Source organism: Prosopis cineraria, unplaced genomic scaffold (assembly GCF_029017545.1).
Source record: "Prosopis cineraria cultivar Desert tree isolate PC_DT_omini unplaced genomic scaffold, ASM2901754v1 PC2117, whole genome shotgun sequence".
Taxonomy (NCBI): domain Eukaryota; kingdom Viridiplantae; phylum Streptophyta; class Magnoliopsida; order Fabales; family Fabaceae; genus Prosopis; species Prosopis cineraria.
The window spans coordinates 1-21,836 of record NW_026557442.1 but is presented as its reverse complement, the minus strand read 5'-3'; the positions used below and the strand labels follow the sequence as shown (position 1 = coordinate 21,836).

At 33.8% G+C, this 21,836-nt stretch overlaps 2 protein-coding genes and 1 non-coding gene across 3 annotated transcripts; 1 reads left to right on the top strand and 2 right to left on the bottom strand.

Moving 5' to 3' along the window:
• Window positions 1-9,772: 9,772 nt before the first annotated feature.
• On the bottom strand, window positions 9,773-9,845 carry TRNAR-CCU (transfer RNA arginine (anticodon CCU)). The gene has a single exon. It is a non-coding gene; the product is annotated as a tRNA-Arg (tRNA).
• A 4,445-nt stretch (window positions 9,846-14,290) lies between these two features.
• LOC129301444 (protein WEAK CHLOROPLAST MOVEMENT UNDER BLUE LIGHT 1-like) lies at window positions 14,291-18,973 on the top strand. The gene is made up of 3 exons (XM_054940003.1): window positions 14,291-14,333; window positions 15,172-16,430; window positions 16,942-18,973. The coding sequence occupies exons 2-3, from the start codon at window positions 15,210-15,212 to the stop codon at window positions 18,811-18,813; spliced, it is 3,093 nt and encodes a 1,030-aa protein (XP_054795978.1). The 5' UTR covers window positions 14,291-14,333; window positions 15,172-15,209; the 3' UTR covers window positions 18,814-18,973.
• A 575-nt stretch (window positions 18,974-19,548) lies between these two features.
• On the bottom strand, window positions 19,549-21,724 carry LOC129301445 (pentatricopeptide repeat-containing protein At2g04860-like; the record flags this gene model as incomplete). Its single annotated transcript, XM_054940005.1, has 1 exon — window positions 19,549-21,724. A coding segment is annotated over one exon (2,170 nt), but the record flags the coding sequence as incomplete, so codon positions are not given.
• Between the last annotated feature and the right edge of the window lie 112 nt (window positions 21,725-21,836).

The following is a 21,836-nucleotide window of genomic DNA, read 5'->3' as shown; positions in this document are numbered from 1 at the left end:
CTTCTCCTTTTTTATAGCCATATCTCGGGTCGTGGATCTTGCCCATTGGTAGGCTAGCTCCACCCGTTTCAGTTGGAAATCTACGTGACGGGTGGTTTTCTTCTTTCTACTGGAAGTTCTAACTAACAGTGCCAGGATTCTCGCCTGTCTCTAATGTTAGCATCCTGGCTCGCTATTAGGTCTCCCACCGCTGTCTCTGATTATCGTATTATCATATTATGTCTCGTTAATTAGGGATCCCACTCTAGCTATCTGTGCGGATAATATTTTGCTTGAAACATGTCATACTGTATTATTGGAGCACCAATCATCCTGACCCTCACTTTCAATTCTCATTAAATCTATCTCTTAGCTTATAGCCAACTTTTTCGAGATCGAGTCTGGGCGAAGAAATGAGCCATTGCTTTATTAAAACATTTTCATCGCTTTCGGATTAGAAGCAAGAATCAGTGTCAGATTTATCAATTCATATACCAAATAATTATGAAGGCTCTTTGTCTTCTCATACAGGCTTTGTAATAATACTAATAATATACGCGCAGTCGCGCACTGATTCATTGAGTGGAATATAATTCAAGGAATCAAAGCAGGTGGATCCGTGCAGAATCAATGTCGGGACTGAATCGGGTCAAGTGAAGAAGGGAAGCTATGCTTGATTTATCCCTGAAATAATTGAAAACATCAATTCATGCTTTAGATGTTCTCTGCTATCATTTCCTGCCGGATAGCCTATGGTGTATACAATGGTGGAGAGTGCAATGCAAGCTCTGGTACGGAAAATATTTTATAAAAAGGAAACATAAGCATATAAGCACCATAATAGTGAAAAGGAAATACAGTCATCTCCAGAATCACGATATAATATATTATAAATCTGTCAAAATCAGATATAATTATGAGCACACTCACTGCAAATTAATGAAAAATTAGGCAGACTCGATAGGAAGAAGCCTTCCACTAAACTTGAGATTGGGTGAAGTAACTAGTAAGAAAGAGATATGATGTAAGTACTTTCCCTTAAACTCAGTTGTCAATACACATATAAGTAATTAATTGTCTCAAATAGTCTTAGAGTATTTCTTCCTAAATAAAGAGCAAGGAAAAGAAGATGCTAGACCCGGTGGTAATAGCTGTAAGGAATGTTGAGGAGAAAAAGTGTTAGGTAAGCGTGACAGCTGTTTTTGTTGTAGATGCTCCTCTAAAAGTAATTTATCTAAGCTCAATTATCAATGAATGTAGAAGTAATTAATTATCTTTGAATAGATTTATATGAATTCTTCCTATTTTTGCTGTATCATAGCTCAAAGCTTTCAACTGTTTTAATTTAATATTTGATAAAATTATTAATATTATTTTACATAAAAATATATAAATAAACTGGAACAATTAAAATTTGATTAAAATAATTTAATATTATAATATTTTATTTATATATTTTTATATAAAGCTAGAATAATTTTATCAAAAATTAAATCAACTCCATTGAAAAGCTTTGATTTAACAATGATAAAGGAAAAAAAACAGAGTCTTTGATTTTTATAGTTTTATTAGGTTTTGGTTTTAGTTCTTATAATTTTTTTCTTATTTTTAGTCCCTATAATTTCAAAAAAGATGGGTGATTTTTATTTTCCATGTCCTATAGTTTTCATTTTTCATTCAGTGTTTTAGTCCTTGTAGGGACTAAAAATACTAAAAAAAAAACTAGAGAAATTAAAAATAAAACATGATAAAACTATAAGAAACCAAATATTATGTTTTGTCTAAAGAAAAATGAAGGAAATAGAGAGTAAAAAAAAAAAAAAAAGCAAAGACCCATGTTCATCACAACTCTCCCTTCTCCATTTCTTTTTCACCAGATCTCAATTTTAAAGAGAATTTTTGTTTTTATTTACTTTTTGTTTAACATTTCAAGATAATATTAATTATGTTTTTTAATTATATTCTTATCTATGTAGATTTACAAGTTTAACGGTGTTGATTACTAAAAAGGGCGCATTAAAAAGGTTAAAAGAATTTGGATAAATTTGCACATCGGCCAAAAAAAAATTGTATCCAAAAATATAGATTAAATTTTTAAAGATTTAAAAGTGGGATCAGTTCACATTAATATACAAAAAAAATTTATTATTAAAAATTTAAAAAAAATTTATCATTAATTACAGCAGTATATAACTGAAAAAAATAATAAACCAACCATAATATAATATATAATAAATGTTAGATTATTTACTTAATTTTGCTTTATAATATGAGTTAAATCACCTATAAAAATTTTGATATATTATTTTTCCCTTTATAATACGCATCAAATTGAGCCATAATGCCGCAGGAATTCCATGCCACTTGTTGTTAAAGCAACAACGAGAATGGGAGGTGGAATAATAAACAGTATAATATTTTTTTTTTTTAATTTATAAAATATTTTAAATAAACCATGGATATCAATAAATTCATTAATCTTATTTTCTAATTTTATTTTTTAAAATATAATTTTTAAAAAATGTTTTTATTTAACAACTCTAGTTATAAAATAAATTTTAAAAATTATTAATACAATCTTAATTTTAACAAATTATCTTGAGTTTATAATGTCAAATCTATCCTTAAAAGTCTCTGCGAACCCCTTTTGACTTTTCGTCGTTATCTATTGAGAAAATCGTTCTTTTTTGACTGCATTCTCATTTTTTTGGAACCACGTGATTCGAGTTAAGGTTGGTTATCAAGATGAGTCTCGTTGAAACACGAACAATTTTATAACAATATACTCGCTCAGATTCTATGTATAAAATATTTTTTGCCAAATCACATAAATTAATAAAATTAATTATTTAATTAAAATATAATAATATTTTAATTTATTTTTTATTATTATAAATAAAAAATAATATTTTTTAAAGTAAATTAATGAAAATATTTATCTTTTTTTTTAATTTAATAAAGGTATATTGATCCGTTCATTAAAAAAATACTAATAACTTTTATATTTAAGAATAAAATTTTTTTAAAAAAACTTATTATGTATAGGGATGGAAGGGATATACAGACTGGTGCATGGAATAGTCATCATTCTGAATCTCCATTAAAAATTTCAAAGTTCCTCCTACTTTCTGTTTTTTTTTAAAGACACTTCCTCTCTTTAAAATATAAAAAAATTTATATACCAATAAAATTATTATTTTCATAAAAATATATATTATTTTTAATTTTAATTATAAATTCATTTCATGAAAAATAAATTTATATAGAAATTTAGGTTAATAAATCAAGAATAAAATGGGGAGAAAAAATGTATATATTTTGAATTGGAAGGAGTATATTTTTTACATTAAATTAAACACTTCTATTAAAGTTGAAAATGTAAAAATTGCCACCTTATGAATTATCAAATATATAATGATCGTCTTTTTCACTGAATTCCAAACCAGTGTAGTGGATGCTGCAGCTGCGTCTGTGAGAATAAGTTTCCTACATTCTTCTGTGGTACCTTGTGCATAGGAGAGACTTTGTTGCTATAACTTTCCACAAAGGCGGAGACGTACGGTTCATTTGGTTACAAAAGATATGAATAAAGCTATTAATTATCATTTTTTCTTCTCAGACATCTTATGGCGCTTCTCTCTTAATCATGCTTAGTTGCCACGTCCTCTATCAATTCATAATTTTATTTTAAATTTACTTCTTTATCGCCAATTATTTAATGTCTCTTCTCTCTCTCTCCTCTCTCTCTCTCTCTGTGCCAGGAGAGAAACGTATAAACTGCTTGTGAAACTTGTAATTTTTCGACTTAACCTGAAACTCGAAAGCGGGCTGCGATAACCTAGATCAAAGAGCACCAGTGTGAGGTTATATTTCGTTAGTCTGGATAATGAAAACATAATTATACTGGAACGTACTGCTATATACATGAACTGTATATTTAGATTGACACATATAATACCACAATAATTTACAACACTACGCACATAGGATATATGTATGGAAACAGTTCATGACAATACAACAATTTCCTTGCTCGAGGACTCAGCTTTGGCTGCAGCTGCTATCTATATGAAGAACCTCTGTATCTGGAAACAGAGGGTTGGACATAGAAGAGACAGCATGAATAGATCAGCGATAGCGTTTAGCATGTATGGCAACAGTTCCATGATAAAACGAAAATATTACACATTATATATCTCTAGTTTTATTTATAAATTATTTTTAACATATTTTATTAAAATTAAAAAAATTTTAAACTCTATCAAGTAAACAAATTTTAAATTTGTCTCTATTAAACGCACGAGCGTGCTCTTTATCAACATACTTTCACTTTCTCTTGATGAAAAGCAAAAGAAAAAAATTATAGTAAAATTTAATAATGTAGCTTATAAATAGAATAAAAAAAATTCATATTCAAAACTTATAAGTAGGACCAAAAAAGAATATATATATATATATATATATTATATGCATATATATTTTAGATACTTCCTCATATAAAAGAAAAAAACTACATCACGTAGTTTAAAAAAATTGATTAGCCATAATAATTATGACTGAAATAAAAAAAATTAGACTAAAATTCTCTATTTTTATCAATATAAGCATACATTAATTATTTTTTGTTAATATAAATTATAAAAATTATTTAAAAGTGGTGTAATAAATGCTTAATAAAATAAGTGATTTTATTTATAAAAAAGATAAGTAGTAATAAAAGTATATAGAGAAAAACAGATAACGTATAGTGGATAAAAGCAAGCAATCAAAGAATGTGCATATATATTAATTTATTATCCCCCGAATCAACTTAATATATTAAAACGTCATTTCATGCTTTAATTCAGATATTCTTCATAATCCATACCTGATTGTGTATGGATGAACGGGTACGCTGGAAATGATCGAACACCGAAGGAGCATGTCTTTGTGCGCGCGTCTTATACGCGGAACGGTGGAAAAATATTTATATATAATTAAAAGAGAAGGATGAGCATCACACTGAGGTAGTGAAGAGTATCGCCAATTTATAATCATGACCATGGTATCCAAGAAATAACTTTCATAATCAAATATAATGTGATTTATAGGTTTTTGTATAAAAACCTACAAATTGTCAAGGATAAAAATAAGCCATGAGGCCTGTGAGGAATGTAAGCGAAGTTGTATGAAATTCAATAGTGTGGGTGGAGAAATATTGAGTTATTGACATGAGAAAAAGAACTACACAGAATCCAAACAAAAGTCGGACTCGATGAGCACCGTGGTGCTCTGCACCAAAACACTGCCTTTATCAGTGTTTTTTTTTTTAAACTTTTTTTAACTACAAATTATTATAATAATAAATAAATATTATAAAATTATTATTTTAATATTTAATAAACTAATATATTAAATGTTAAAATTGAACTTGAATAGTTTGAATAAAAATTTTGGTTTGAGCATTAAGAACTGTACTGAAAAAAATAAAAAATGATCTGAATAAATTAAAATAGGAGTTAAATATAGTAAAATGAGTCAATTTCTTACACTCAAATAAATCAATGTTTGAATTTTTATTAAGAGAAATACCTATATTTAATATCTGACTATGTTTTGAATAATATTATCTTTTATAGATAAACAACTGTGCAAAATTAATAAAAAAAAAAATATTTTTATTTTTAATTTTAATATTTTCAATACAATTTTGAACTGTTCAAATTAAAATTTGTATATGAATTGTTCAAGTTATATTTTAATGAGTTAATCTGTTTATATTTAATTTTAATATCTTAATATTTATTTTATTTATTAAATATTAAAATAATAATTTTATAATATTTATTTATTATTATAATAAATTTGTAGTTTAAAAAAGAAAAAAAAAACTACTACTGCCAACTGCAGTGTTTTTAGTGCTGAGCACCATGGTGCTCATCTTAAGATGGACACGGAAACTGATTTCCCTACAAAAGTTACAGTGCTATAGTCCAAACTCAGACGTCGGTGTTTTGGTTTCAGTGAAATTAATGCAAAATCAATTCAAGTCCCTAGCCCTCGAAACTTCTCCGAAGAACCATATATAAAAGGTTATAGAACACGAAAAAAATTGATTAGCCAATCAGATTTTTTTTTTTTTTCCGGGGGCCAGAATCGCCAATAAGCTCGTCGGTGCTCTCAATCCCATCATTCATGTTTCGCCATAAATCAATGTATTGATGTGTTACTTTTTGGACAACTAATCCAACTTTGGTTGTTGAGCACTTGAGCTGTGTGAATATGCAGGGACGAATTCAGGACATAACACATGAGGGCAAAAATGAAAAAAAAAAAAATTCATGGAAGAGGGAGGGCCAAAATTAATTAATATGTTAACTACATCGGTATGACTAGTGAAGTCTGATGCGTTGGAAGGGTGACTTGCTTTTTTGCAAGTCCACGACAAAAATACAGCATCGAATCTTTTTAAAATGCACATGTATTGTATATTCTGCTGGCATAAATGAATCAATATCTCTCATATTTCGAAGGATATGTTTCCATTGATTCACATTTATTTATGTCTAATCATGCTGTTAAGTATATGATTCTAATTCTAATACAATTTTTCACTAGAATGTCAAAATTCCATAATTATTTAAAGGATTAAAGAATAAAAATGCTCTATGACTTTTTTTTGCGAGAGTCGTTTGGTATTTTAAATTTTTTTCCAACAGTGTTATTCCAAAAACTTTTTTTTTTTAAAAAGTATTTTTATCCCACAGTTAATTTTTGAAAACGTTAACCATTAATCCTGTACTTTGTTGACCAAAAATTTGCATGTGTCCCGGAGCCACTGTTCTTCTCTTTCCTCCAACTCATATTCGGATTCCTCATTTTCCATCAAACCCTCCTCCGTGCCATTTTCGGCCAGGCAACTTTCAATGGAGTTATGTTGACCGCCTTGAACAATAATTTAGACTAAGTAGAATACCTTTAAAAAAAAAAAATTGAAGAAGGAATGTGATATTTTTAAGGAGCTTTTGCCTTATCATCTTCCACTCAAATAACAACAGTCCACAGATATTCTTCAGTGGTTTTGGCTTAAAAATCAGTCGCCGTGCAATATCTTACAGCGCTGTGCTTGCAGCCGTCTTCTTCAAACCTCACCATATCGTTAGATGAGGATGAAATCAACATGCACCCTTCATAAAATTACAAAAACTCGTCAAGCCTCTTCATCTTTCCTCTTTTCTTTTCTTTATTAGCAAATATATATCTTTTCATAATTTTTTTTTTATGTTATTATGTTGAATTTTAAAAATTGTACACTTTGATTTTTCTTAAATAAAAATAAACATTTTTACTAAATTATTGGTTTTAAAATAAATAACATGAAAATACAAATTTATTAACTAATTTGATTTTAAACTATTTTAATGATATTCAATTTATTTTTTAATAAAGATAATTATATTAAACACACACACACACATAGATTATAAGGGTATAATAGTTATTGTGATATTTGCTCTCTTTCCTCTTTTTTTTTTTTTTCTCCTGTCTGTTCCAAACATAAGGGGTAATAATATTTTTTAATTTTTTTCTTCTTTCCATTTTTTTCTCTATCTCACTATGAGGAAGGTTTAGTTCAGAGAAAGTTAATGAAAAACAGGGGCAAATCAAAAAGAGATCGAATTATGTTGCATGTATATCAAGTGCACAACACAACGATATATGAAACTACAGAAAGGTTAACCAGAGAGGGGGAAAATGGGTAAAAAAAGATATATATATATATATATATAATATTCAATTAACGAGACACAACACAGAGGTTGTGTGGGTGGATTCCACATGTCCCAATAGCACTTTGACAATACAAACACCACACGCAGACTAATGAAGACGACACACGTCTATCAGTATTTCTGGGTGTAACAGTTGAGGATACAAGCAACGAGCTTGTCCATTTCAGCTTTGCCGGAGATTTTGCCGTCATGATTTAAGTCGGCGATTCGGAGAAAACGTTGAGCTCTAAAAACGGCCAGCGTGAGCCGATTTCTTTCAAGCTTTCTTGAGCTCGTCCTTGGTGAGGCAACCGTCGCCGACGCCGTTTCTGTCAGCTCTGGCAAGATTCCCTGACTTGCTTCGTCCGTCATCACTGATCGGGTATGGTTACGGATATGAACGCTGTCATTATTGTCACTGCCCTGACCACTCACTCTGCCTCTGCTCTTTCTTCTCAATTTCTTGTATTTTCCTTGCCTGCTTCTCCTTTTTTTATAGCCAAATCTCGGGTCGTGAATCTTGCCCATTGGTAGGCTAGCTCCCACCTAAGTTGCATAGTTACGGACACAAGCATGTAATATGATACAACATGATACGGTAAATAATAAACTATTAAAATTTTAGATATGAGTATGAGAATATTTATAATATATATTTTAATATTTTAATAGCATAGATATATGTATTTAATTTTTAAACAAGTATTTCTAAAGTAATAAAGGATATTTATAGTAATCAACTAAAATGTTAGTGTTTTATCAACTTTTTAAATGATTTAATAAAAAGTTGTTGAAAAAAAATTAAATTATAGATGTTATAATATAAAATATGTATGTAAAATTATCTTATAAAATAGTATATCGGGAACGGATATGTTTATTTTTTAAAGCATTCGTGCTTTACAGAGCTCCACCCATTTCAGTTGGAAATCCATGTGATGGGTGGTTCTTGTTCTTTCTACAAAAAGTGCTAAACTAAGTCATGTTTGATATCATGAGATGAGTTAGGTGGAATGGAAAAGAGAAGAAAAATTGACGAGGTTTAGATGTTTTGATACGAATGAAAAGCCATTAACAAGGATTGGCCCATTACCTCAAACGTGGCGATGGGTAATCCTTCCATAGATCAAAGGACTGGTAACCACTCCATGGGAATGAATATCTATGGACCAAAGTATCCCTGCCATGTTTTATTATTTCCAAGCTTGCCCACCACCTTTTCCTCATTTCAGTATGCACTTTGGGTAGTGGTATATGTTCATAGAATGTTACACTTTCCAAAATTTCCTATTTTGCTGTATGTACTTTCTATTGTGCTTTTGAATGCATCTTTGCTGCTAAATTGGCCCTCTGCCCATGTCATTTTCTAACAATTTTTTTATGGCTTGGCTAAATCTTTTTCTCTCTATTTTTTTCTTGGGTCTTTTTTTATCGTAAGTAACCTTAATTTTCAATTCATTTATAAAATACGAACCTCCATACATGTTGGAGTCCTTACACTCATTAAATTGAAGAGCCTCTTTTGACCTTCTTGGCCCTACAAGGGACATATTCTTTGATAAGAAGTAAAAGTGTTTAATCTCAATGTAATTTAAATGTATTGAAGCTAATTCATCAAATCAATTTGAAAGAGCCATCTTAATAAAAGTATGAGATCCACCATGCATTTAATGGTGCACAAACAATTAAAACTAAAATTTAATGGTCAAACTTAGTGGTGGCACCAAAATTTACTTTTATTTTTAAATTTCAAGGCAACATTACTTAGCGAAAAAAATATAGGATATCAAACACCACTCACAAATTAACATTTTTGCATTTTAATTCTTGTTTATATTTGATATATGTTTTCCTTGTTCGTTACATTAACAATGTATAGCTGTATATGTGATATTCAACATCTATAGTTTAAAATCTTTATCTTTCTCAGACCAGGCTACATCCATAATCCGCTGTAACTGTTCTGTTTAAGTAAAGAAAGGCAATAATAATAATAATAATAATAAATATGTGCGTTTGCATAAAAATTGGCACAAACAAAACGCGCCAGGTAGGGGTCGAACCTACGACCTTCTGCTTAGGAAACAGACGCTCTATCCACTGAGCTACAAGCGCCGAGGTTGTCAGTGAGGGAAATTAAACATTAAATAAAGTTCTAAATTTGTAATATCTTGAACCCGTGAATCGATTAAACAATTAAAACGCAGGGGGTACGATAGAGAAACAAGCGGTGGCTTATGGTAGTAAACACTTGAGCATCTTTTACGTCAACGGTTGCTAATTCAACCTGCATGGATGTAATGAGCATATTTGATGAAGATATCCACCTTATTTATCTATTTATTTCCCTGGTCACTTGGAATGATGCAAGAGGAATCCCTAATTAGTAATTAGTACTTTTCTAAGACAGTACTTATCTATTACAAAGAGAGGATGATTAATATCAATATTATTCTTCATTTTAAAACATAAAATTTATATAAAAGTGCACTGTTCATAATAATGTGAACTGTTTTTCCTTTTTCAGTTAAAATGATAATAACTTGTGTAACATCCTAAAAATTTTAAAACTCAAATTTATTTAAAAAAATAAATAAAAATAAAATAAAATAAAATATTTATAATTAAATTAAAATTTAGAATAATTTAATAGAGACCCAAAGTTTGAATTTTACTGAGCAAAAGTTTGGTGTTAATTGATTTTTAACTATGGGAAAAATTATCAAAGTTGACCCGGGCTTTTGTGCAGTAATAAAAAATGTTGGGCCCTTTCTTGTAATTTTCTCCAAACTTTTTGACCAGCAATTTAAAGAGTAAAACAGACCAGAAACGCAGAGAAAATGAGCAAGGAAAGAAACGCACAAACGGGAGAGAGAGAGAGAGAGAGGAAGAAGAGAAGAGAAAGGGAGGGAGTTAGACTTGGATCTAGGAGTCTTTGCGACCGTTGCAAGCTCGGCTACACGATAAGTAAACTCCCTACTTCAATCCTCTTCTCTTTCTCTTGATTTTCTTCAATTTTTAGAAGAGAAAATTTTTAGATTTTGATCCCAAAGGCTTTATTCTTGTAAGCTTTTGTTTCTTTGGATCCTAGGGAGCATGTTTTGAGTTTCTATATAGTGATCTAATGTTTTGAGTGGATAATTGGATGAAAAGAGGTGTTTTGGGCACAAAATAAACCTTGAGAAATTGGGTTTTTGCTCTTCAATGGTTTAAGCTTATTGATTTAGTTATAATTTTACTATTTGAGCCCAATAAGATTTAAATTAAGGTTTGGTTTTCATTATAAGGGTTAATGGTGAAAGTTGGTGACACTAAGTGAAGGTTTTTAATTGATAAAAAATCATATAAATTGAAAATTAGCCTAGTGATGGCTAATAAATGGTTTTGATGGTTAAGTGATACTATGTGAATGGTTGGTTTAATATATGGACCATTAGGGTGGATTATGACTCATAGACCCAAGTTGTGTGGTATGAGTTATAGTCTTCATTAATGCTATTTGTCATGATAAGTGATGTGGATCACTTATATGTTGTAGAAAATTGTTGGTGGAACTTATTGAGAAGTAAGAAACAAGCCGAGCCCTATTTTGTACAAGGGGAACCCTTTTGGTACCAAAGGGTTGAGGTAACAGGGGAATTTATATTTTTTATTGCTTTGTTTTAACTATTTTTGAATAAATATTACTAGTTATCATGCATTACATGTTTTAAAAGATTAAATGTGCTTTATAAGGGGTTATGGGGTACTACTTTGATTATAGTGCAAATATGTTTTCTAATTGTTTAATAACAATGTTTTTATGGAAATGAAATTTATAAATATTATATTACTTTAGAGTGTTGAATGGTCAATACTTAGGAAAGGTAGACAAGAGTAAAAGGCATTATCTCGGTGGGAGTTCACCAATAAGAAGATGTGGATTTTTGATATTCTATGGCACACTGTCAGTATTCAGTGTTGTCTTACGTATTGTTGGCTCAGTGCACTAAAGTGGTTAGTGTATTGAGTGTTCGACACCTCTCAGTGGGGGAGGGAATCCAACATATGAAGTGTGAGGTTGAGTGCCTAGGCCAAGGTAGCCCTCACATGGAAAGTAAGTTGGGCTGACTCTGGGAAGGAGTTAGCTTCAACTGCTTAGGATTCACGTCGAAGGGGCATAGGAGGTTCGGTGGATTAGATCATGCCTTAGATTATGTTTTGTGCCTGTGGAGGTACAAGTAGGTATAAGGTTTACCTGCGAGTTAAAGAGTACCAGGGGGTATTCTGTTGGTTATGAAAGGCCATACCGGCCTAGGTCATGCATTCATGCATTTTAAATGGCTAAATTATATACTATGTTAAATTTATTATTCGTTTATTTGATTATGGCTTACTTTGTAATAATCAATGTAGATTTCACTGTTATTGAGACTGTGGTTGTCTCACCCCTTTCTTTTCAATATTCTAGGTCCAGGCGAAGGATCTAGTGGTGGACGGGGAAAGGAGCAAAGTTAGGGGTTTGCTTGTGATTTGTAAAGAATTGCAACCCCTTTCTTTTGAGCAAATATATTGTAATGTATTTAAGATTAGGGTGCCAGTAGGATATGATTATGTATGTGTGTGTGAATATATGTGGATTGTGTGCTTGTGTATAAATTTTTGTCTGTTTGCAGACTTGTGGCTAGAAAACTTGGTTATGGTGTGTGGTTTTGATGGATTTACTTAGTAGACCAAGTTTCTATTATAAGCAAATCTTTATTTTGATATATATGTGATTTTATAAGCAAATGCAAAGTGGTTGCATTGCAAATGGTGTGCTATGGGCAAACATACACCTTGGATAGAGAGAGTGGGTGCGTGGGCCCCACAAGGAGCTCTGAGCCAAGTGAAAATGTTTAGCATATGTATTGATATAAATACATGGTATTTAGATTAATTTGTGACCACTTTTGTATGATTTGTGCATTTTGGGGGTTTAGGGTCCATTTTGGGAAATGGCACCCGGGTGGTTAAATTTTGATGTATGAGGGTTTTCCATCATTTGAATGTTCTTTCAGGTGTTTTTAGTCTTATTTGACGTGTCCAAAGTATTCCCACAGGTTTGTGACCATTAGGATGAGATTTGGACAATTTTGAAAATGGTTTTTACCAAAAAGCTGCACTTTTGCATCCGAGTATCCAAATCTTAATCCGACCGCTGGATTTCTCTAAAATTTGGGTCACAAGTAAAACCTTTTATAAGCTTCGTGTGGGCTTTGGAATCATGTCGATCGGATATCGGACGGAGAAACGACGCACTCCGGAATTTGGTCTGGAGGTGCTGTCATGACAGCATTAAATTGCTGTCATGACAACTACAGTATTGATTTTGTAACTTGCACAAAATCCAATCCGTCCGTTGGATCTTTTTAAAATTTAGTATGCTAATAATATTCTTTAAAAGTGACATGTGGGCTTTGGAATCACTCCGATCGGAGGTCAGATGATGAAATGGTGCACTCCGAAAGTTAGTCCGGAAGTGCTGTCATGACAGCAAAAATAATCAAACTTTTAACATGTCTAATTTTAAATCTGATCGTTGGATCTTTTTGAAATTTGATATACTTATAGTACTCTTTGAATGTGACGTGTGAGCTTTAAAATTACTTCGATCGGAGGTCGAATGACGAAACGGTGCTTTCTGAAAGTTGGCCCAGGAGGAGGGCTGTCATGACAGCAAATTTAATGCTGTCATGACAGCATCTTTTTATTTCACTTTCGTCTAGTTTGCTTCCGCGTGCTATAGGTAAAACCTATAAATTTTTTTTAAAGGCTTTAAATATTTACTTTGCAATTGTGTATTTGCTTAGTGATTTAAATGGTTTGTTTCCTAAGTTGGTTTTAGGATTAATTCCTTAACCACACTTAGTTTATTTGAATTGTGTGATTTTTGGATAACACTCGGGGCAAGTGTTACAACTTGTGTGTTAATTATTGAAACAAAGGATTTATTAGATAATCAATATAAAATATTAAATATATACTCCTTCCATCCCCATATATAAGGTGTTTTTTAAAATTTTATTTTGTCCCTAAATATAAAGGGTGACAATGATATTTTTGAGTAATTAGACAATTTTACCTTTGTTTTGAAAAATGAAATAGATAATTAATTATACATTTTCCTACCATCATCATAATATTAATTATGATATTATTAGGAGTAAAATTAAAAATCATTACATTTTTACGTGAATTTAACTAAATAACAAACTTTTATTAATATATAAAATTTAGTATTTAAAAGTAATAAATGATACACTCTTGTTTATTTATTGCTTTCCATCATGTAGAAGTCACGTAAAAACGGGCATTGGCAAGAAAAATGGGAGGATGAAGTGTAAGAGGGGGAAGAGAGAGAACGTATAGATTGGTAGTCCGTGTGATGAGGGTACGCTCCACTAACTGTGTACCCTTCCCGTCCTTCCCGCTCTTCTAAATTTAGTTGCTTCTTTCCCACCTTTCTTTATTTTTGAAGAACCTAATTTCGATGTTCATCCCACTACGTCTCTCCTCTCAGTTTTCAGACATCATGATTTTTCGTCGAATATCAATCATCTAATTCCTTTCTGCTTAGTCTGGGTGCGCTTCTCTTTTTCTTTCCCTTTCATTGCTGCCTGCTAGTTTCCGCTTCGTCTGTTTTTCTTTTTTATATCAACTTTCTTTCCTCCTTAGATAGACGCATCAGAAGAATTTTCAGTTCTTCATATCCTTCCAGTTTCACATTGGCAAGGCTTCGTTCTATATGATTTATTAGCCCATCCCATGCATAAGTACATTCTAGATGCCATAATAACTTCCTATGGTTAACAAGAGGAAACCGATATCTTTTCTTATTAAAGTTTAGTAAGCGCAGATAGGAACATGGGCATACACGAATGGTACTCACCATCTTTTTTTTTGCAGTTTAAATAAAGTATTATTGTCCTGTCTCTTTCTCTCAACTTCTGCTGTTTTGGTGATTGTATATTTGATTTCAATATTATGAATTTGAGAGGATATAAAACTTACGTTCCATTTAGTGTATAATTATATAACTCTAAAATCTAAATAATTTTATTGATTGATGTTAAAGGACATGGACGTGAATATATGTCCATTTAGTTACTGTTCAGACTAACGAACTTTTGAAGAATCTTTGTTCTATTATCATCCTTCCTTAATTTCCTTATAGAGACGATGAAAGGAAAACAGTTAATGAACTGAAATCTCATTATTTGGCCGCATAAGGTTTGCTCAGATCATAAAAGTAGGGTGGATTTAGGGTTTAAATCCTCTTGGATGAAACAAAAAAGAAGATTATCAGTATTTGGGAAAAGCATCTCCTCTTAATTTTGAAATTTTACGTTGCAATTCTTAATCTTGGAAATCATGATAATGAATATCTTGTTTTTGCATTTTCGTTGTTGATTGATTTTAGACACGCACCTCCTTGGTGCTCCCAACTACTTTATAACAATGGAGGGTGTCGAAGTGAAGACGCCTCTCTCGGAATCATGTTCAAAGTGGTCAGAGGAGAAGCCAAAGGCAGAACGATCTAAAGAGACTTCTGAAGATACAAATTCTTACATTGAAGCTCCAGCCAATCAACTTAGCAACGGAAAAGTGAAATCTATCACAAATTTTACAGAGACTGAATTTACATCACCACCACATGCTTTGGATGGTCAAATTGCAGGGCAAGATGAATTTTTTCCTGCGGTTAATTCAACTTCAACCTCAGATTCTATGGATGCTGTGAAAGAAAGAAGCAATCAGGAAATTGTCATTGAAAATACCGGACCAGAAGTTAAACACAATTTCTCGGATAGGCAACAAATGCTAGATGGTAGCAAAACTGCCACTTATAGTAGTGATGACCACAACCAAATTATTTCAGCTTCCTATCATGAAACACAAAATATGCAGAATGTTCACAGTGAACAAAAAAGTAATCCATCTCAAATAAGGGTCACCAGTGCTGCTGATGAAGTCTTGGGAACGATCGACAGTGAAGATCATAATGAGATTACACTTCCAGCTTCCTCTTCTGAGATGAAAGGTTTTCAAAATGACCACAATGAACTAAAGTTTGGTTCTCCTCAAACACCAGCTAGTAGTTCTGATACTGAATTCTTGGAAACAGTTCAGACCGATGATCACAATGAGATTATACAATCATCTTCCCCTTTAGAAGCCAAAGATTTGCAAAATGGCAACTGTGAACAAAAGAGAGATCCACCTCAAGTAAATGTTCCTACTGCCGCTACTGAAGTCTTGGGAACGATCTACTGTAACGATCGTAATGAAAGTATACTATCATGTTCCTATTTTGAAATGAAAGATTTGCAGAATGATCACGATGAACTAAAGATTGATTCACCTGATATGCAAATTGCCAGTCCTGCTGTTGAAGTCTTGGGAATGGTCAACACTAATGATCATGATGAGATTGCAATATCAACTTCCTCCACTAGAGTAAAAGATTTGCAGGATGATCTCGACGAACTAAATATCAGTCCACCAGAAGTAGAGGTTGTGAATGCTGAAACTGATGTCTTGGGAATGATCGACACACCTACACGGGCCAAGCAGCTTGGCCATATTGATACCGCAGCTCCAATTGAATCTGTCAAAGCAGCTGTTTCCAAATTTGGAGGAATCGTGGACTGGAAGGCTCATAGAAACCAGACAGTGGAAGTAAGGATCTCTTATATATATCTTCATATTTTAATATCACCATTTTCCTTTTTCAAGTTACTCTCTCTCTCTCTCTCTCTCTCTGTGTTTCCAAATTTGGTGCTTCATAAGGAAATAAATCTTTTGGCCGCTTTGGTTGCTTCCTAAAGAATCTAGATCCTGGGGAGAAATATGAAAATAATAGCTATAGCTTTAATGGTTGTTGTAATGTTGTTTTGGGGGATGTCTTCAACCTGAAACTTCCTCTCGTTTGGCCTAAGTAATAATTTTATGGGCCAAATATTTTGCCTTAGTTGAAAGAGGAAGTTTTGTTTATTAAATAACCTTGGACAATATCAAAGCAGGAAATAAAGTTTAAATATGTGTATAAATGGTACTTTGTTCTGGAATAAATTTCATTAGCAAGCAAATTGGAACTGTCTTCCTCGCTTGCATCCTGCCAAGCCTAAGATAAACTATTAGTACTCACAATCACTATATCTGAAAAGGAGACTTTTACATGGTTGTACAGAGACGCCAACATGTAGAACAAGAACTCCAGAAAGCACAAGAGGAGATCCCGGGGTACAGAAAACAATTTGAGGCTGCTGAACATGTAAAAATCCAAGTATTAAAGGAGTTGGATAGTACTAAAAGATCAATTGAAGAATTAAAACTAAACCTAGAGAGGGCACAAACAGAAGAGCGCCAAGCAAGACAGGACTCGGAGCTTGCGAAGCTTAGAGTCGAAGAGATGGAACAAGGTATTGCAGATGAAGCCAGCGTGGCAGCCAAGGCACAACTTGAGGTTGCTAAAGCCAGGTTTACAGCAGCTATTTCTGAGCTTATGTTTGTGAGGGAAGAGTTGGAAGGATTGCGCAAGGAATATGCTTCCTTAGAGATTGATAAAGAAGTAGCTGTTAAGAAAGCTGAAGATGCTGTTCTTGCATCAAAAGAAGTGGAAAAGACAGTGGAAGAATTGACCATTGAATTAATTGCTGCAAAGGAGTCATTCGAGTCGACACATTCTGCACACTTGGAAGCGGAGGAGAAAAGAATAGGAACAATCATGGCTAGAGACCAAGATTCTCACAACTGGGAGAAGGAACTCAAACATATAGAAGAAGAGCTCCAAAAACTAAGCCAGCAAATTTTATTAACAAAGGATCTCAAGTCTAAACTAGACACTGCCTCTGCTGTGCTGCTTGATCTAAAAGCTGAATTAGTTGCTTATATGGAATCGAAATTGAAGCATGAAAGTGATGTTGAAGGAGTTTCAAAATTAGATCCAGAGGAACTAGAGAAGAAAACACATACTGAAATAGTAGCAATTGTCGCATCAGCTAGAAAGGAACTAGAGCAAGTGAAGATCAATTTGGACGAACGAACTAATGAGGTTAATCGCTTGAAGGTGGCTGCTGAGTCACTAAAATCGGAACTTGAGCAAGAGAAGTCAACTCTTGCCAACATTAGGCAGAGAGAGGGAATGGCCTCCATTGCGGTTGCTTCGCTTGAAGCAGAACTAGAGAAGACTAGATCTGAAATAGCTGAAATACAAATAAAGGAGAAAGAGACGAAAGAAAAAATGGTTGAGCTACCTGAAAAACTACAAGCAGCAGCTGAAAATGCTGATCAGGTCAACTCATTTGCTCGAGTAGCTCGTGAAGAGCTGCGAAAAGTAAAGGATGAAGCAGAGCAAGCCAAGGCTGCAGCAACTACAGTGGAAAGCAAATTACTTGCAACTCAAAAGGAGATAGAGGCAGCCAGGGCGTCTGAGAAGTTGGCCATAGCAACAATCAAAGCGTTGCAAGAGAGTGAGTCAGCTAGAAGAAACCTTGATGCAGACCCTTCCAATGGGGTGACACTTTCTTTAGAGGAATACTATGAACTCAGTAAACGTGCCCATGAGGCAGAAGAGCAAGCCAATTTGAGGGTTGTAGCTGTTAATTCTGATATTGAGATGGCCAGGGAGTCTGAATTGAAAACCTTGGAGAGATTGGAAGAAGTGAATCAAGAGATGTTTGCCATTAGGGAATCTCTGAAGGTGGCAATGGATAAAGCTGAAAAGGCAACAGAAGGAAAATTAGCCACAGAACAAGAACTAAGAAAGTGGAGGGCCGAACATGAACAGCGAAGAAAGGCTGGTGAGTCTGACCAAGGAGTCGTAAACCAAAATCAAAGCCCCACGGTCAGTTCTGAGGGGACTGGGGACGTAAATCTCCAAGAAGAAGCTTCCGAGGAAGGTAGTCTTGTACATTACTTATCGAGTTCAAAGTCCAATGTACATGCAAACAACACTGACAATGGACCTGCCCCAGAAAAAAAGAATGGTAAGAAGAAAAAGAGGTCATTGTTCCCACGTGTTTTAATGTTCTTTGCTAGAAGAAAATCAACGAAGTCCTAGTTTTCCTCGGTAGAAATCATATGCCATGTAATGCTGTGGCTATCTTACTCCTCATCCTTTTGAAGTTCATGGGCAAGAATGGCAGGAAACTCGAATATGTAAAGAACCAGTACATGGTTAGTCATTGTTGTATGTATGATTGGCTCGAATATATTTTGCCTTACTGGAAGATCATGTTTGGTTGGTAATTATATCATCCTCGGTAGGAAAAGAGAGAATAGGATGATTCTGTAATGTACATAGGCTTATGTTATATTGATCCTCAGGTTTTGTAAAGATTCATGAGATTTGATCAAATAAAAGTTCTTTTCCCCAGTGGTTACTTTTGCAAGTACAACTTCGTTAGTCAGAAGTTACCTAAAAATGGCATGATGCATGAAAATTCGGAAGTATTTTATAACAAGTAATAGAAATTAATCTTATGAAGCTTATTTGCATAATGAGAAAGTTATATTCATCATTAGTCCTGAGTCTCAAGATTTATTTCTGTTGCCTTAAAAGAGGCAGGATATTTTGATAATATTTAATAAATTTGAAAAAAGAATTACATGAAATATGATTAGAAGGGTGACATTTAGGTTTTTCGTAAAGAAATTATTGACACTTCGATCCCTTGAAATAAATGGCCTTTTTGAAATTGACAATAAGATATACCACGTTAACATTTTTTAAGTAGGAACCAAATGTTAGCAACTCCCTTATAAATTATAAGGGACGCGAAAAACGGATCTCCTGTCGATATTATAGGCACAAGAGCATAGTATTTGCATTCAAATAGACTTCATTCATTCCAAGGTTGCTGTTCAAGTCCTCGATGGATGTTACTTCGACAACACTCACCCCATAAAATCCTTCTTGTCCATTGTCTCTCATCATATCCCTCACCCTTGCCACATCATCCCACCTCCCTACCACCGCATAAAGATTTGACATTAATACGTAAAGCCCACCATTTCTATGATCCAAGTAAAACAATTTATTCGCCAAGCATTCCCCAAGTTTGATTTCTTGGTGGATGCTGCAAGCACTTAATAATGATATCCACACAGCAGAATCAGGTCGGACCTCCATACTGTTAATAAATTCCATTGCTTCGTGAAAAAATCCTGCTCGACCTAATGTACCAACCATGCAAGCATAATGTTGCAAATCTGGCATCAAACCATACTCATCTTTCATGATTCGAAAGTACTCGATTCCTTCGCAAACAAGTGCACCATGGGTGCATGCAGCTAGAACTCCCAAAAAGGTTATTTTATCAGGTTTTAGCCCTTGTTTTTGCAGTTCATTGTAGCCAGTGAAAGCTTTATGTTCAACCCCGTAAAGGCTGTATCCTGATATAATCGAGTTCCAAGTTGCCAAACATGGATCAATGATGCTATTGAACACCCTTTCAGCATAATCCAACCTTCCGCACTTGGTGTACATGTCTGTTAGAGCAGTGCCCGTGAAATCTTCCATTTCCACGTTGTTCCTTAGGACATAGTTATGCAGCGTCTCCCCAGTCCTTAGGTACCCAAGCTGGCTACACGCGCATAGTATACTAGAAATAGTTATGGCATCAGGTTTTTGTCCAGACCTTTTCATTTGGCAGAACAAGTCTATGGCATCACTTGATTTTCCAGCCCGCACACAGCCAGATATCACAGAATTCCAAGTGATAAGAGGTTTATAACTCATCTCAAGAAACAAAAAGAAAGCAGCTTCTATCTCATCAAATTTTGAATACATGCTTATTAGCCCATTAACGACTAAACCGTCGATAGTCAATCCATTCTTTAAGCCATAAGCATGGAAAGCACGTCCAACTGCAAGATGAGCAGGATCTATAATGCCATGAAGGACGCTAAGCAAAGCAACTGCATCCAGTTTCATGTCCAATTGCTGAGTTTGGATAAAATACTCAACTACTGACTTTATATCACCCTTCTCAGCATAGCTTGACATTATTGCAGTTAAGGAAATCAGGTTGTTGGTTGGCAAATGTTTGTAAAGAAGTTCTGCTATATGCGTGAGTCCTTGCCTTGCATATAGGCAAACTAGTGAAGTAATGACAGAAGCATGATTGATCATGCCACATTTAATGATGTAACAATGAATAGTTTCTGGAACAGCATTTGCTGACAGAAGGCACATCATTGTCACTGGGCCGGGTTGCAAACCCTCATTTAGCATTTCTTTGAAGCAAATCATTGCCTTCTCCAAGAATCCATTTTGGCCATAGGCACCAACCATAGAATTCCAAGAAACGAGACTTCTTTCGGACGTTTCTTCAAACAAAAGTTCTGATGCTTCCAAATCCTCGCATTTAGCATACATTGAGGAAAGGGCATTTTTCAATTGACAATCAAAACCAAGGCCAGCTTTAATTCCAAATCCATGAAGGGATCTTCCTTGAAGAATAAGTTCAAAGCAACCACAGGTTGGTGCCAAACCAACAATTGTCGCATGATCAGGTCTGGAACCATCTCTAAGCATGTGTACAAAGAGAGCCAGAGCATCACAACCATGTCCGTTCCGTGAATATCCATAAATCAATGCGTTCCACGAAACAACATCTCTACAAGGCATATCTTCAAACAGCTGTCGAGCATTAGTTGTAAGGCCCACTTTCATGTATAAATCCAGAAGAGCAGTATTTACGTAAACAAATCGGTTGACGCCCCGTCTTACTAATTGAGTTTGAACCTGGCTAACTTGAAATTCCGTAACCACAGAGCTATGAGCATCGGAAGAGAGCAATGAAGCAATGGCTTTTACAAGTAGCGAAAAGGTGAGATCATTGGGATTCACATTAGCCTCTAGAAGCTGCCGAAAGATAACCAGTGGCCACTTCGCATTTTGGCTTCCATGATAGTATAAGGCAAGCAGCGAGTGAAAGAACGAGATGCCACGAGTTTGGAGCTCCAGCCTGTACAAGCGTTCATAATCTCAGGACCTCGCGGGGATTGTAGGAGGAGACTAGCTTGTACATATTCCAAGACGGCATTGTCGTTTTGCGTGAACTGATAATTAGACGGGAC

Bases quoted from the DNA above. Each gene is read 5' to 3' on its own strand.
- LOC129301444 (XM_054940003.1), top strand. From the start codon at position 15,210: ATGGAGGGTGTCGAAGTGAAGACGCCTCTCTCGGAATCATGTTCAAAG. The intron at 16,431-16,941 runs GTAAGGATCTCT...ATGGTTGTACAG, and splicing joins ATAGAAACCAGACAGTGGAA to AGACGCCAACATGTAGAACA.